The sequence below is a fragment of the Phocoena sinus genome, chromosome 16 (genome assembly GCF_008692025.1).
Source record: "Phocoena sinus isolate mPhoSin1 chromosome 16, mPhoSin1.pri, whole genome shotgun sequence".
NCBI lineage: Eukaryota > Metazoa > Chordata > Mammalia > Artiodactyla > Phocoenidae > Phocoena > Phocoena sinus.
The window spans coordinates 21673898-21688119 of NC_045778.1; the positions used below are offsets into that span (position 1 = coordinate 21673898).

The 14222-nt window shown below is 39.1% G+C and overlaps 1 protein-coding gene across 1 annotated transcript in view; it reads left to right on the forward strand.

The window, feature by feature from the left end:
* Positions 1-13680: 13680 nt before the first annotated feature.
* Positions 13681-14222, forward strand: part of HKDC1 (hexokinase domain containing 1) — a 38947-nt gene continuing 38405 nt past the window's right edge. The window contains exon 1 of the mRNA XM_032608729.1: positions 13681-14024. Coding sequence (XP_032464620.1) covers positions 13962-14024 — 63 coding nt within the window. The 5' untranslated portion in view covers positions 13681-13961. The remainder of the gene's footprint in view (positions 14025-14222) is intronic.

Consider the following 14222-nt stretch of genomic DNA (forward strand, 5'->3'; position numbering starts at 1 on the left):
TGGTGCCTGGAATATAGTAGAAGCGCAAATGAATGTGAAATTAATAGATGTGATTTCAGAGATAAATGCTAGAAAGAAGTAGAATAAGGGAAGAGAGTGGTAGTGGTTGGTGGGCTATTTTACATAGAGTGAGTGGTCTTCCCGTGTCCAAAGGCCAGTCTGATGCATAGTGGCCTTTACTTGTCCAATAAAGATTTTAAGCCTTGGTTAGAGATATAGCTAAAAGGAGCTTAAGGACATAGTCTTTGGAGTTGGATAGATCTTGGTTTAGCTTCTCTCATCACTACCAGTTAGTTCAGTAATCTTACCTTCTCTATGGCTTGGTCTCCACATCTGAAAAAGATGGACAATAACACCTACTTAGCGTTGTTTGGGAGGTTAAATGTGATGAGATGCCATATAGCACAGGACTTGGTATACAGGAAGTGTTTTATAAATGAACCTGAAGGTTTGGGTTCATTCTGGGCTGTGAATTGAGCTCTTAGGTCATTCGAAGAACTAAACTAATTTCTTGAGCAACTGCTAAATCGAGGCTGACTTCAGACTAGGGATTAAACTGACCTGGTTGTAGTTGGGTCAAGGAGTAGCCAAGTTTACAGTTAGTCATCTCTCTGACTTTTTCTTCAGTAGTTCAGAGTTCAGATGATATTTAATTGATAGCAGTCTTTATTCTTCTAACCTTTGCCTTCATGAAAATGAAGGCTGAACAGGCAGCACTGACTGTATATCTCCCTTACTTGTGGATAATCAATAGTGAAATGCCTGGAAGGGCATATTTCTTTTGATATTTTGCGTTTGAGCAACTTTAACTTCTAGGACTTGCTTTCCGCTGTGACTTAACGTCATGGCAGACATAGTCTATTCTTGCCCAGATGGACTCAAGAAATACCCATGAACTGAACTGGATAATGGGGGGTTGGTCTTGTATTTACGTGATGAGATACGTCACTTAAGAGGGTTATTTTTTATTTTTCATAAAGTTATTTTATTTTTGGCTGCATCAGGTCTTCATTGCTGCTCGCAGGCTTTCTCTGGTTGGCGGCGAGCGGGGGCTACTCTTCGTTGCAGTGCGCGGGCTTCTCACTGCAGTGGCTTCTCTTGTTGCGGAGCACGGGCTCTAGGAGCGCGGGCTTCAGTAGTTGTGGCGCACGGGCTTAGTTGCTCCGCGGCATGTGGGACCTTCCCGGACCAGGGCTCAAACCCATGTCCCCTGCATTGGCAGGCGGATTCTTAACCACTGTGCCACCAGGGGAAGCCCTTAGAGGGTTATTAATTCTCTCACTTTCTCCAGTTTAGAAGCTAGAGTTGGTAAGTCAGAGAAGACACTTAGGCAAGACACTTGCAAGTTAATTGTTAGTGAAGCCTCAGATAAGAGGAGTGGGGGTGGGGTGCTGTCAGAGGAGGGCTGCTTGAACATTGAGCTACAGAGTGTTTATAAATACTAGTGATAGTTTACTTTTCACCTTTCCCGTCTTTGTGGGGGAGGGAGAGCTCTGTGGTTAGGCAGAAGAAGAGATTAAAAGAAAGATGACATCAGGTGAAACAAAACAGGAAAGATATAATTGGAATGGCTGTGAATAACTCTAGTGTGTTTAAAATTGTCACTGTGAAATCAGGTCTTCCTTCTCTGCTACAAGTTTGACATGTCACTTATCTTTCTTTGTGGGCTTATGGGGCAAGCTAAGTTCAAGGCATGCATTTCACTAAGGTCATGTTTTCAATCTTTCCAAAACTTTTTTTTCTTGCAGTTTTCTAACAGGTTTTGAAATACTTGCCTGAAAACCCTCCTTGGACTATTGTGGATTCAGCTGAACATCAGCATTGGGTATGGACTGAGGCTTAGATGCCGACCTCAGTTCCATCAGTACAGATCTGGGTAATTTAGTAAAATGTGGTTAGTACATAAATGGTTAACAATAATAACCAATGACTTGTAATGCTTTGTACATTGTTTATGGACGAGTGTGAGTATACAAAATGGAATTGGGTCTTTTGAAAAATGACTTATTGTGAATCACAAACAAAACTGTCATCACAAATCACCAAAAATTCTTATACCTCAGACCTGGGAGTCTGTAATTATGATGCAGTCATTCTTTGTGTGTCCAACTGAAAACAAACCTATGAAGATATAATGAAAAGTTGTGGTTTGATAAGAGAAGCAAATGGATAAATGAATTAGGCTGTTTCCCTACTCTATTTTCAAAAGTTGTAAAATACATAAACTTGAACAGAGATAACAGTGTTTCTAAACATGCTTCTGAGCACTATTATCTAAAAGTCTGTCACTCAACATAGTAGGACAATTCCAACAGAGACGATAAACAGTAGTTGTCTTAATGGGCAGAAAGATGCCAGAGAAGGGGAAAAAAGCTTTTGAAGTAGGATCAGGTTTTGAAAACAATTGAAGAAGCTACTTTTGGCAAATTTGGGTTGAGGAGGCGTTTTGAAGTCCTTTAAAGCTACACTCTTAGAATCTGCCCAGAGATTCAGTATCATGTGCTCCTTAACCAGTCCAGGCCTTTGAAAAGCCCTTGGTGCTTATAGAGGCTTGGGAAAGGCTTGTAACCTCAGTGACTACTTTGTTGTTGTTGTTGTTTTAACATCTTTATTGGAGTATAATTGCTTTACAATGGTGTGTTAAGTTTCTGCTTTATAACAAAGTGAATCAGTTATACATATATCCCCATATCTCTTCCCTCTTGCATCTCCCTCCCTCCCACCCACCCTCCCTATCCCACCCCTCTAGGTGGTCACAAAGCACCGAGCTGATCTCCCTGTGCTGTGCGGCTGCTTCCCTTTAGCTAGCTATTTTACATTTGGTAGTGTATATATGTACATGCCACTCTCTCACTTCGTGCCAGCTTACCCTTCCCCGTCCCCGTGTCAAGTCCATTCTCTGGTAGGTCTGTGTCTCTATTCCCGTCAGTGACTACTTTGAACTGCTATTTGAGGCACCTGTAAAGTGCAGTGAAATTGATAATTCCCTGCTGGGAGATCGTTTTTTTTCAAGTGCTTGTAATTAGGTTGAGATCATATATATTTTTAAAAGTTCCTTAAGTCATTTGTAATGTGCACAAATTGACTTATTCTTTCCTCTTAACAGCTGCATTTTCATTTTCTCAGCATGTTTATCACTCATTGTTATTCTTTAAAAACTGATAAATAGATGTTGATCACATGTAATTAAAAGTAGTATATAATATAAATTCAAAACAAAGCTCATTTGGAAATAAGAACTTTCCCCTAAGCCACACTTCTGCACATTAACTTACCTCTAACTCTATATACATAAGCTAAGTAAGCTTAAGCCGTGTTTTAAAAATTAATTTTTGTCAAAGGGATATATACATAGCTTTAAAAACCAGAAACAAGCATTTTCAACTCTATTATCTATTTCTTCTAATACTTACCTCATTGACTGCATAATATACATCTACTGTCTCTTGAGTCATCATTTTAAAGCATTAGCTACTGATTTCCTGTTATAGTAGGTGAGGATTTAGCTTTCTTAAATCACTCCTTAAATCATTCCTTTTCTCCATTTCTCTTTTGATATATCTATTATTCCTTTTTGTGGTTGTTAAATCAGTATTTTAAAATTATACTCATGACTTTTCTGCTACTTTCTAGGTAATTTCTCCAACTTTATCTTCTAACCTATTGAAAATTTAATTTTCTCTATGTTAGTTTTCATTTCTTAGAGCTCATTATTTGATAGTTCCTTTTTTCATTTTGAAAATAAGAGGAGTAACAATAAACAGTGTAATGTCTACATCTGAGAAGAGATTCAGATACACATTTGAAAAGAAAGAGAGAATTCAGAAGAATAAAGGGGAGTATGGCAATGTGTGAGAAAGAAGGTAAGACTATTGTTGCTTATTATGAGAATGTTAGCATTCTCTCATTTTTTTTTAATTGAAGTATAGTTGATTTACAATGTTTTGTTAGTTTCAGGTGTACAGCAGAGTGATTCAGTTATGTATATATATGTGTGTGTGCCTGTGTATGTTCTTTTTCAGATTCATTTCCCTTATAGGTTATTATAAAATATCGAGTATAGTTCCTTATGCTATACAGTAGATCCTTGTTGGTTATCTATTTTGTATATAGTAGTGTGTATATGTTAATCCCAAACTCCAATTTATCCCTCCCCCCCTCCTTTCCCCTTTGGTAACCATAAGTTTGTTTTCTATGTCTGTGGATCTATTTCTGTTTCGTACTTAAGTGCATTTGTAACATTTTTTTTTAGATTCTACATATAAGCGATATCATATGATTTGTCTTTCTCTGGCTTACTTCACTTAGTATGATAATCTCTAGGTCCATCCATGTTGCTGCAAATGGCATTCATTCTTTTTTATGGCTGAGTAATATTCCATTGTATGTATTTACCACATCTTCTTCATCCATTCATCTGTCAGTGGACACTTAGGTTACTTCCATGTCTTGACTATTGTAAACAGTGATGCAACAAACATTGGGGTGCATGTATCTTTTCAAATTATAGTTTTATCCAGATATATGCCCCAGAGTGGGATCCCTGGATCATATGGTAATTCTGTTTATAGTTTTTTAAGGAACCTCCATACTGTTCTCCATAGTGGCTGTACCAATTTACATTCCTACCAACAGTGTAGGAGGGTTCCTTTGAGAATATTGACATTCTAACAGCTGGCAGTCCTGAGTTCTCAGAAAGTAGATGCTTTCAGCTCTGGCCTTTTCTTGGGAGCTTTCAGCCACTAGAAGAGTCTACCCTGAGATGATAGAAGAAAAACCTCCCATGATTTAGTCTCCTAAGTTCTGCACAGTGATTTAATTTTGTCACCATCTGGTCCATATACTGTGACTTTTTACTCAATTATATGTGCAAATTCACATAAATGATTTCCAGCTGAATTATCAATTCTGACTCCTGTTTTTAGTAATATTAGAACTCACATATTTTCACATATTCTTTTAACTATAAATCTTGCCTTGATCTTAAAACTTTTTAGCCTCTCTTATTTTCCTCAGCTAATGCTCTTCTTCCCTTACCAACTTAATACATCATATTGTATTGTTACAGCAAAGTTTACAAAGTATGCATGTGTGTATTATCCTTATTCATTTACAGACAATCCTAGTACAACTGTATGTATTTCTCAGAGGCCATTATCTTATTAGTGGAATTTAAACCACTCAAAGCTAATTAAGAGTGCTGTAAAATGTAACCAGAGAATATGAATGTTTAATACAATCAAAAAATATTGGAAAATGCCTTAGAGAATACACCTTTAAATTATTCCCAGAAGTTTTATTAGGACGTTCCCTATAGATTCATTTAAGTTTTTTTATCAGTTATGACTCAAAGTTAAATTTCTCTTTTTGAGCTTAAAACTCTTGCTAGGAAAAAAGTACTGAATTTTTTTTTTTTAAGTGTCATATAGTTCCTCTCCCTCCCCCCTGCTCCCACCCTTGTTTGTAGTTATCCTCTTGTTCTTGTTTCATGGATACAATAAATATCTTATTTCCCTAAAGATATTATAGTTTTTGTTTTAAGTTCTTTTCTGTTTCCTACTTTTTTTTTTTTTCTTGCTTGGTTTTTGCTTTTACCACTGGAAACTTTTCTTTAGTGTCTAGTAGTCTTTGGCTATGTTCATATTTAAAAGTGAGGAATTATGGGACTTCCCTGGTGGTCCAGTGGTTAAGACTCCATGCTTCCACTGCAGGGGGCACAGGTTCAATCCCTGGTTGGGGAACTAAGATCCCACATGCCTTGCAGTGTGGTCAAAAAAAAAAAAGTGAGGAATTAAGCTAATAGGAAGCTCTGTTTACAAGGGTAAGGCTTTTGGGTTTTGATATAGGTTGATTGGATCGTAAGCTGGCTTTTTTTAAAATTGAGAAATAATTGACATATAACACTGTAATTTTAAGGTATGCAGTGTGTTTATATATTGTAATATTACTTCAGGAGCATTAGCTAATACCTTTATCATGTCACATATTTATCATTTCTTTTTATGTTAACAGTAGGTAAGATTTAGTCTCTTAGTAACTTTAAAGTTTATAATACAGTATTATTGACTATAATCACTATATTGTACCTTAGCTCTCCAGAACTTATTTATTTACTAGTTACAAGTTTGTACCTTTAGTATCGCCCCAATTCCCCCATCCCCAGCCCTTGGTAACTGTGTTCCACTCTCTGTTTTTACAAGTTCAGTTTTCTTAGATTCCACATATAAGTGAGATCATACAGTATTTGTCCTTCTCTGATTTACCTCACTTAGCATAATGCCTTTAAAGTCCATCTGTGTTGTTCCAAATGGCAGGATTTCCTTCTTTCTCATGGCTAAATAATATTCCATTGTATATATATATATATAGACACATCTTCTTTATCCATTCAGCTGTTGACACGTAGGTTGTTTCCATATCTCGACTATTGTGAATAAAGATGCAATGAACATGGGTATGCAGATACTGCTTTGAGATACTGATTTCAGTTCCTTTGGATGTATACCCAGGAGTGGGATTGTTGGATCATATGGTACTTCAATTTTTAATTTTTTGAGGAACTGCCATACTGTTTTCCATAAAGGTCAACTCAATTTATAATCCCACCAACTGTGCACAAGGGTCTCCTTTTCTCCATATCCTCACCAATGTTGTTATCTCTTGTCTTCTTGATAAAAGCCATCCTAACAGGTGTGAAGTGAAATCTCACTGTGGTTTTGATTTGCATATCCCTGATGATTAGTGATGTTGACCATCTTTTCATATATTTGTTAGCCATTTGTATGTCTTCTTTGGAAAAATATCTATTCAGGTCCTTTGCCCATTTTTAATTGGATTATTTTCTTTTTTTGCTGTTGAGTTGTATGAGTTCTTTATATATTTTGGATATTAGACCTTTATCAGATATATGGTTTACGAATTCTCCCATTCTGTAGATTGTCTATTCAATTTATTGATGGTTTCCTTTGCTATGCAGAAGCTCTTTAGTTTAATGTAGTCCCACTTATTTATTTTAGTTTTTGTTTCCTGTGTTTTGGTGACTTATCTAGGAAATCACTTCCTGGACCAATGTCAAGGATCTTTTCCCCTGTGTTTTCTTCTGGGAGTTTTATGGCTTCAGGTCTTACATTTGAATCTTTGATTGATTTTGAGTTAATTTTTGTGAATGTTGTAGGGGTAAGTTTCATTCTTTTGCATGTGGATATCTAGTTTTCCTAGCACCATTTATTGAAGAAACTGTCCTTTCCCCATTGTGTATTCTTGGCACCCTTGTCAAAAATTAGCTGACTATATATATGGTACTATATATATGCCAGTACCATACTGTTGTTTTTTTAAAATAAATTTATTTTATTTATTTATTTTTGGCTGCAACGGGTTTTCGTTGCTGTGTGTGGGCTTTCTCTAGTTGTGGTGAGTGGGGGCTACTCTTCCCTGAGGTGCGCGGACTTCTCGTTACGGTGGCTTCTCTTGTCATGGAGCACGGGCTCTTAGCACGCAGGCTCAGTAGTTGTGGCGCATGGGCTTAGTTGCTCTGCAGCATGTGGGATCTTCCCGGACTGGGGCATGAACCCGTGTCCCCTGCATCGGCAGGCGGACTCTCAACCACTGCGCCACCAGGGAAGCCCCGCTTTCCTTGCTTTTGATGGCTTTGACAGCTTTGAGGAGGACTAGTCACGTATTCTACAGAATGTCCCTCAATTGGGATTTGTCTGATGTTTTTCTTAGGATTAGACTGGAGTTATGGGTTTTGAGAGGAAGACCACAGAGGTAAAGTGCTGTTCTTTCTTATCACACCATATCAAAGGTACATACTATCAACATGACCTCCCTGTTGATGTTAACCTTGATCATCTGGCTGACGTAGTGTTTATCAGGTTTCTCCACTGTAAAGTACTCTCCCCGACCCCTCCCCACCGCCTTTCCATGCCGTATGCTTTGGAAAGCAGTCGCTATGCACAGCCCACACTTCAGGAGTGAGGGGTGTATGCTCCACCTCCTTGGAGGTGGGGGGATATCTACATAAATTATTGGGAGTTATTCTGCGTGGGAAATTTGTCTTTTCTCCCATATTTATTTATTCATTCAATTTATTTATATTAGTATGGCTTGATGGGTATTTATTTGTTTAGTTATTGGGTATTTAATTTATACTTTGGGTTATAATACAGTAATACTTCATCTTGTTGCTCAAATTGTTCTAGCTTTGGTTACTGCAAACTCTTTCAGTTGGTCTTGTGTCCCTTTGATATATCCTCATCATTTGTTTTTGTTGTTGTTACTGTGTTTCGTTTTTTTAGCATTCTTATTTTTTTTGGCACTACAAGATGCTCAAGACCCATCTTGTATATACTCTGCCTAGTTCTAGAATCAGACATTTCTCCAAGGAGCCCTGGTTCTTTTTTTTTTTGCCGTGGGGGTGTGGAGAATGATACTAGAAACCAAGATCTGAGTGCTAGGTATTCTTGTTGCTGCTGGGTATCATTGCTTCCAGGGTCTCTCAGCTTGCAGAGCAAGGAAATATATATGAGTATGCCAACTTATGTACATATACATATCTACAAGTATTTATGTATATATATATATATTGTGTGTGTGTATATATACAGTATATCTAACCATCTGTATTTATATTAAGCTAATCATGAGTTTATACTGATGGCGTCAACTCTAATCCAGAACCTGGATCATTCTAGCCTTCTCTACTCACTTGTCTGTGGCCTCCCACTCTAGCAGAGAGAAAACAACCTCCTGCCATCCGCTCTTCATTTACCTGATTGTCTAATTCCAGTATGCATTCGGCCCTCTGTATCTGCAGACTTGAAAGCTGAAAGCTTTTTATATACACTTTTAGCCAATCTTTTTTTTTTTTTCAGCCTCTTGCTTTTCTGAAGTATCAAGGCCTTCAATTCCTGAGCATTTCTAGAGTTACAGATGTCATTGCTCGTTTCTTGGTGCAGTCACTCTCTGCAGGCACTGAGGTGTCAGTGTTTCCTCTGCTAAGCTGTTACTTCTCTGTCAGCTTTCTGTCTTCCAAAATTATGTTAAGCTCTCTTGTCCTTGTGGGTTTATGCCACACTTATGTATTTTGCAAATACAGCTCTTAATGTACAGTTGTGATAAAAAATAATTGTGTGCAGTTGATGTCTTTTTTCCCCCCTTTAAAAAATATCAAATTTATTTAGGTATTATTTACATACAGAATAATATGCACCCATTTTTTAAATGATTAAAGATTAATTAATTAATTGATTTTTACTGAACTGTAGTTAACATACATGCTCATTTCTTCATGAGCATTCCCTGACTGCTCTTGGGTCAGGAATAAACCTATAAAAAACTATCAGTAGTATTCTTTTGAAACTTGCTGAAGTTAACATTTCTGCTTCATTTGTGGTTGCTCCCATGGCAACACCATAGTAACTGTAACTGCTGGCAGGGTTTGAAAGTTTCTACTTTGACTTTCTTTTATGGCAGTTTGCTCTTTCACACACTCTCTTTCTTATTCTTTTGCAGCATGTGGAATACCAGCAGGGCAGACTGTTTTATATTATGGACAACTTAACTTTGGACATATCATTAAAAAAATAGGGGACAGAATTCAAGATCTGTTTTCTTTAGTAACAGGAATAAAATATTTATAAAATTCCTAATTGTTTCTATAATTCCAATAAATGGAACTGGTACCTTCTAATGGTTTACAGTTATGGTTTTTTAAAAAGTTTATTCAAGTTTATTTATTTGCTTATTATTGAGGTATAGTTGATGCACAATATTATATACATTTCAGGTGTACAACCTAGTGATTCACAATTTTTAAAGGTTATATTCCACTTGTAGTTTTTATAAAATATTGGCTACATTCCCTGTGTTGTACAGTATATCCTTGTAGCTCATTTATTTCATACATAGTAGTCTGTACCTTTTACTCCCCCACCCCTATCTTGCCCCTCCTCCCTTCCCTCTCCCCACTGGTAACCACTAGTTTATTCTCTATATCTGCGAGTCTGTTTCTTTTTTGTTATATTCACTAATTTATTTTTCAGATTCCATATATAAGTAGTATATATTTTATGTTTTACTGAATGTACTGAAAGGGCTGCATGCATTTTTTTTATCCTAAGGGATTAAATGGGATGAGATGAAATAGCAATTTTAAGAAGGGGTACTGAACTAGATGAAGGCTTAGATTAAAGAGATGCTTTTAGTGTGCCCACTATGGGATGCATGGCTTCTCTTATGTGATCTCATTTACTTTTATTCTGCAAATGACCACAATGGAGCTATGAACCCTTTACAAATATGAACTTGGAGCCTTTGTCTTCACTCAGGGCAGAGCCAAAGTGGGAAGTCAGGGCCTGTGCACTTTCCACTGGCCTTAGGTCCTGTATTTCCCTAGCTTAGGTTTCCCTAGCTTAGATTCTGTATTTCCCCTGTGCTTTGCTTCCAGGTTAATGAGAGCCAGTGTAGCACAGTGGGTAAGCATGGACTCTGAAGCCACACTGCCTGCATTCAAATATCTATTCTACCATGTACCACTTGGGATCTTTGCCTCAGTTTCTCTATCTGTAAAATGGAGAGAATGATAGTTGTGGTGGGAATTAATATTGTAAAACACCTAGTAAACATTGTATCAATACAAGTGTTTACTAAATAATAGGTAAATTGTGTTGCTCTTCTTGTCCTTCTACTGTGCTCAATACTAAAAGGAAAGCAGATATTGTCTTTAGGTCTTCCCATAAGGGCCAGCTCTGTGGAAACAGAAATGTGTATAGGTGTGAGAGAGTTCCTTCTTACATGGAAGGTTTGGGCCAGACAGGTAATACGTTTGAACTAAAATGTCACTTAGCAGCCCTAACCCTCAAATGATGTTCTTAAGCAGAATCTAAGTGCTTATAAGACTTGTATATCGTTGAATAGCTACATAGAGCTTTAGTAAGGGTGAAAAATTCCATTGGTTGAACTGAAATAATCAGATGAGGAATGGTAAAATAATCTAATTATTTTGTCTTTCTAAAGTGAGGGGGCCGAGCTAGATGACTTCAAATACATGTAATTTTTATAATCATTAAGCTTCTTGGTTTAGTCAGCTAGCTCAGACCTGGAATGTAGATGCTAATGTGCTTAGATTAAAAAGTGGAATGATGTAATAGCTGAAAATCCTCTGGTGTCATTTGCCTAATTAAAATCCCCAAAGCTGCCTATCTGGCACATAAAAGCAACCACTAGATTGCAGAGATCTTTGGTTATAACTTTGTGTCCTTTTGTCCATGAGCCATTGTAACCCCTTATCCCTATGTTGAATAAGTCAATGACCTTGGTGCCGTACTGCACCTGAGGTTACTTTTTAAATGAAGGAATTAAGACAATATTGTTATCACCTGTAGGCGGGTGACCTGCCCAGGATGTTATCCAGTGCAGACTCAGGGACGGCACGTCTGTTTCAGAATACCAGTTCCACATGAGGAATTGAATAGTGTCAACAACTAAAGATTAGCCTTTGGTTGTTTGTAGAAACGACAAAGTAAAGGAGCTAGAAGAGTTCATAGTCTGAGGGGTAAACACACTGAAAAGGATAGTGTTTCTCATTCTGGGAGATGGTTTTATATCAGTCTGAGAAAAGCATCTGAGTAGTTTTTTTTTTTCTTTTTATGCTGTACGCGGGCCTCTCACTGTTGTGGCCTCTCCCGTTGCAGAGCACAGACTCCGGACTCGCAGGCTCAGCGGCCATGGCTCACGGGCCCAGCCGCTCCGCGGCATGTGGGATCCTCCCGGACCGGGGCACGAACCCGCGTCCCCTGCAGCGGCAGGCGGACTCTCAACCACTGCGCCACCAGGGGAGCCCAGCACGTGAGTAGTTTTAATCAAACACCCTGGGCTTAGGCTAGACTTCCAGTGGCTCATCCACATGATGGATGGATAAAGAGCACTGATTGGAGAATCATTGGCTCCTGAAGAGGCAGCTGTTGAAGGTTCTCGCCAGGCAATTGTCTGGCAATTGTCTTGATAAATGAGATTATGCAGTTGCAAAGCAAACAAAGTCGAGGCCGCTAAATTGACCAGGAAAAGTCATTTTTTTTTCCGTTTGTATTGTAGAGCAGGTGCCTATAGGAGCAGAGAAACACTGGGGTGCCCAGCTGACCTTCATTAACATCAGATCAGTTGCTAATTTTAGTAAGCATTTGATTAGTATTTGGGATGTTATGGTCAGGAATTTCTTCATTTGCCATTTTCCCCCACTGGGAAGATCCTATTGAAGTGATATCTGTGTGTTTAGTTTTCCAAGTACTATTGACCCTTGAACAACTCAGAGGTTAGGGACGCTGGACCTTCCACACAGTCAAAAATTTACTTATAATTAATAGCCGGCCCTCTGTACAAGTGGTTCCCCCGTATCTGTGATTCCACATCTACAGGCGGATTCAGCCAACCCTGGATCATGTAGTACTGTATTATTTACTATTGAAAAGGATCCTTATGTAAGTGGACCCATGCAGTTCAAACCTGTGTCGTTCAAGGGTTAACTGTGTTTGGAATTCTTGACAATACCCCACAGAATGCTGCTGCTAGTAGTAGCTATTAACTGAGTATCTATTGCATGGGAAAGGAAAAAAGGCAATATTATGTATTGTTTAAGAGCTGTGCACTGAAATGAAACTCCTGGGTTTCATTCCTCACTGTACTATTTACAGGCTTTGTGATTTTGAGCAAATTAACCTTTCTGGGCCTCAATTTTTCTCATTTATAAAATGGAAATAGTAAGTGCTCTATCCATGTTAGCAGCTGTTGTTAACAGCATCGTTGTTGTTGTTGATTTCATCGGCTGACCAATGACTGCGGGAAGAGTGCAAAGTCTGTTGTACCCATACGTTGACCCCTTTCTGGGTCCTTCTCACATCAAGTATGATGGAGGGAGATAAGTGAGTGAACCAAATATCCTGGTGGTCTGAGACATTTCCCGTCTGTGACTTCAGTTTTTCTCTCCAGCAGCAGCTTCCCAGTGAGTACGGGTGACTTCATTCTTTCTCATGGATAATTTTTTTCTGGTTCATTAGCTGGGATATCAAGGTTTTCTGGTTTTCTGGCTTACCACTGTGAGTAGATAAACCTTTATTGATTTTTTTCCATTACCAGTGGCTGTAAGCTAAGAGATTTGATTGGTCACAAATTAAGGAATTTGCCCCAACATTCTTTTTTTTTGGGGGGGGGGGTACGTGGGCCTCTCACTGTTGTGGCCTATCCCGTTGCGGAGCACAGGCTCCGGACGCGCAGGCTCAGCGGCCATTGCCTACGGGCCCAGCCGCTCCGCGGCATGTGGGATCTTCCCGGCTCAGGGCATGAACCCGTGTCCCCTGCATCGGCAGGCGGACTCTCAACCACTGCGCCACCAGGGAAGCCATGCCCCAACATTCTTGAAACCTCTCTGACCAGGGCAATACTTAGTCTTAATTAAGATAGTGCTCTTGAGGAGCAGAGAGTTAGGAGTTATATTCCTGTGCTGAGAAGAAAAGGACTAAAGAGAAAAGCCTGAGACTAGACATTTGCAGAGCAGCTCAGCTGGTTGAGAGTTGGCTTTGTTTAACGCCCAACTTCTCAGAAGATTTTCCTCGGCTGAGTGGGCTTGGTGGGACATTAGCTTGAGAGTGTTGCTTAGCAACGAGATTTTGTGGGACCCAATTCTCAAAGAGTCAAGCAACCCGTCCCCTGCCTACCCTCCACCAACCCTCAGCTACCATCCTGAGCCTCCTATTAGACAATCAAGTGTGTGCTGGAGGGAGGGACCAGAGACAGGGGGCAAAGTTTAATCGTTTAACTAAGCAGCCTGGAAGTATTTAATCTGTAGCACCTAGTTCCCCGGAGGGATCTAGCCTGGACTGGAAGTGGGCAGCGCTCCAGAGACGTGGGAGTGAATGCTGCACGGAAATATCTGCTCACCTTAGGAGAAACCAAACTTGGGGAGAATGTTTGCGGTACACTTGATGGCATTTTACTTCACCAAGCTGAAGGAGGATCAGATCAAGAAGGTAAGGACTCACAGAGCTGAGAGATATCTGGTCCAGTCTTCCCTGACAGAGTTAATTGATCCCATGCCTACATGTGAAGAGATTTAAGAGAGCTTATTAGAAAAGGTACAGGGTGCACAGAGGCAGTAAAAACTCACAGAGGGGAAGAGGAAGTAAATCTCCCATGGGCTGCACATTGCATACTGTCCTGAGCCTTCA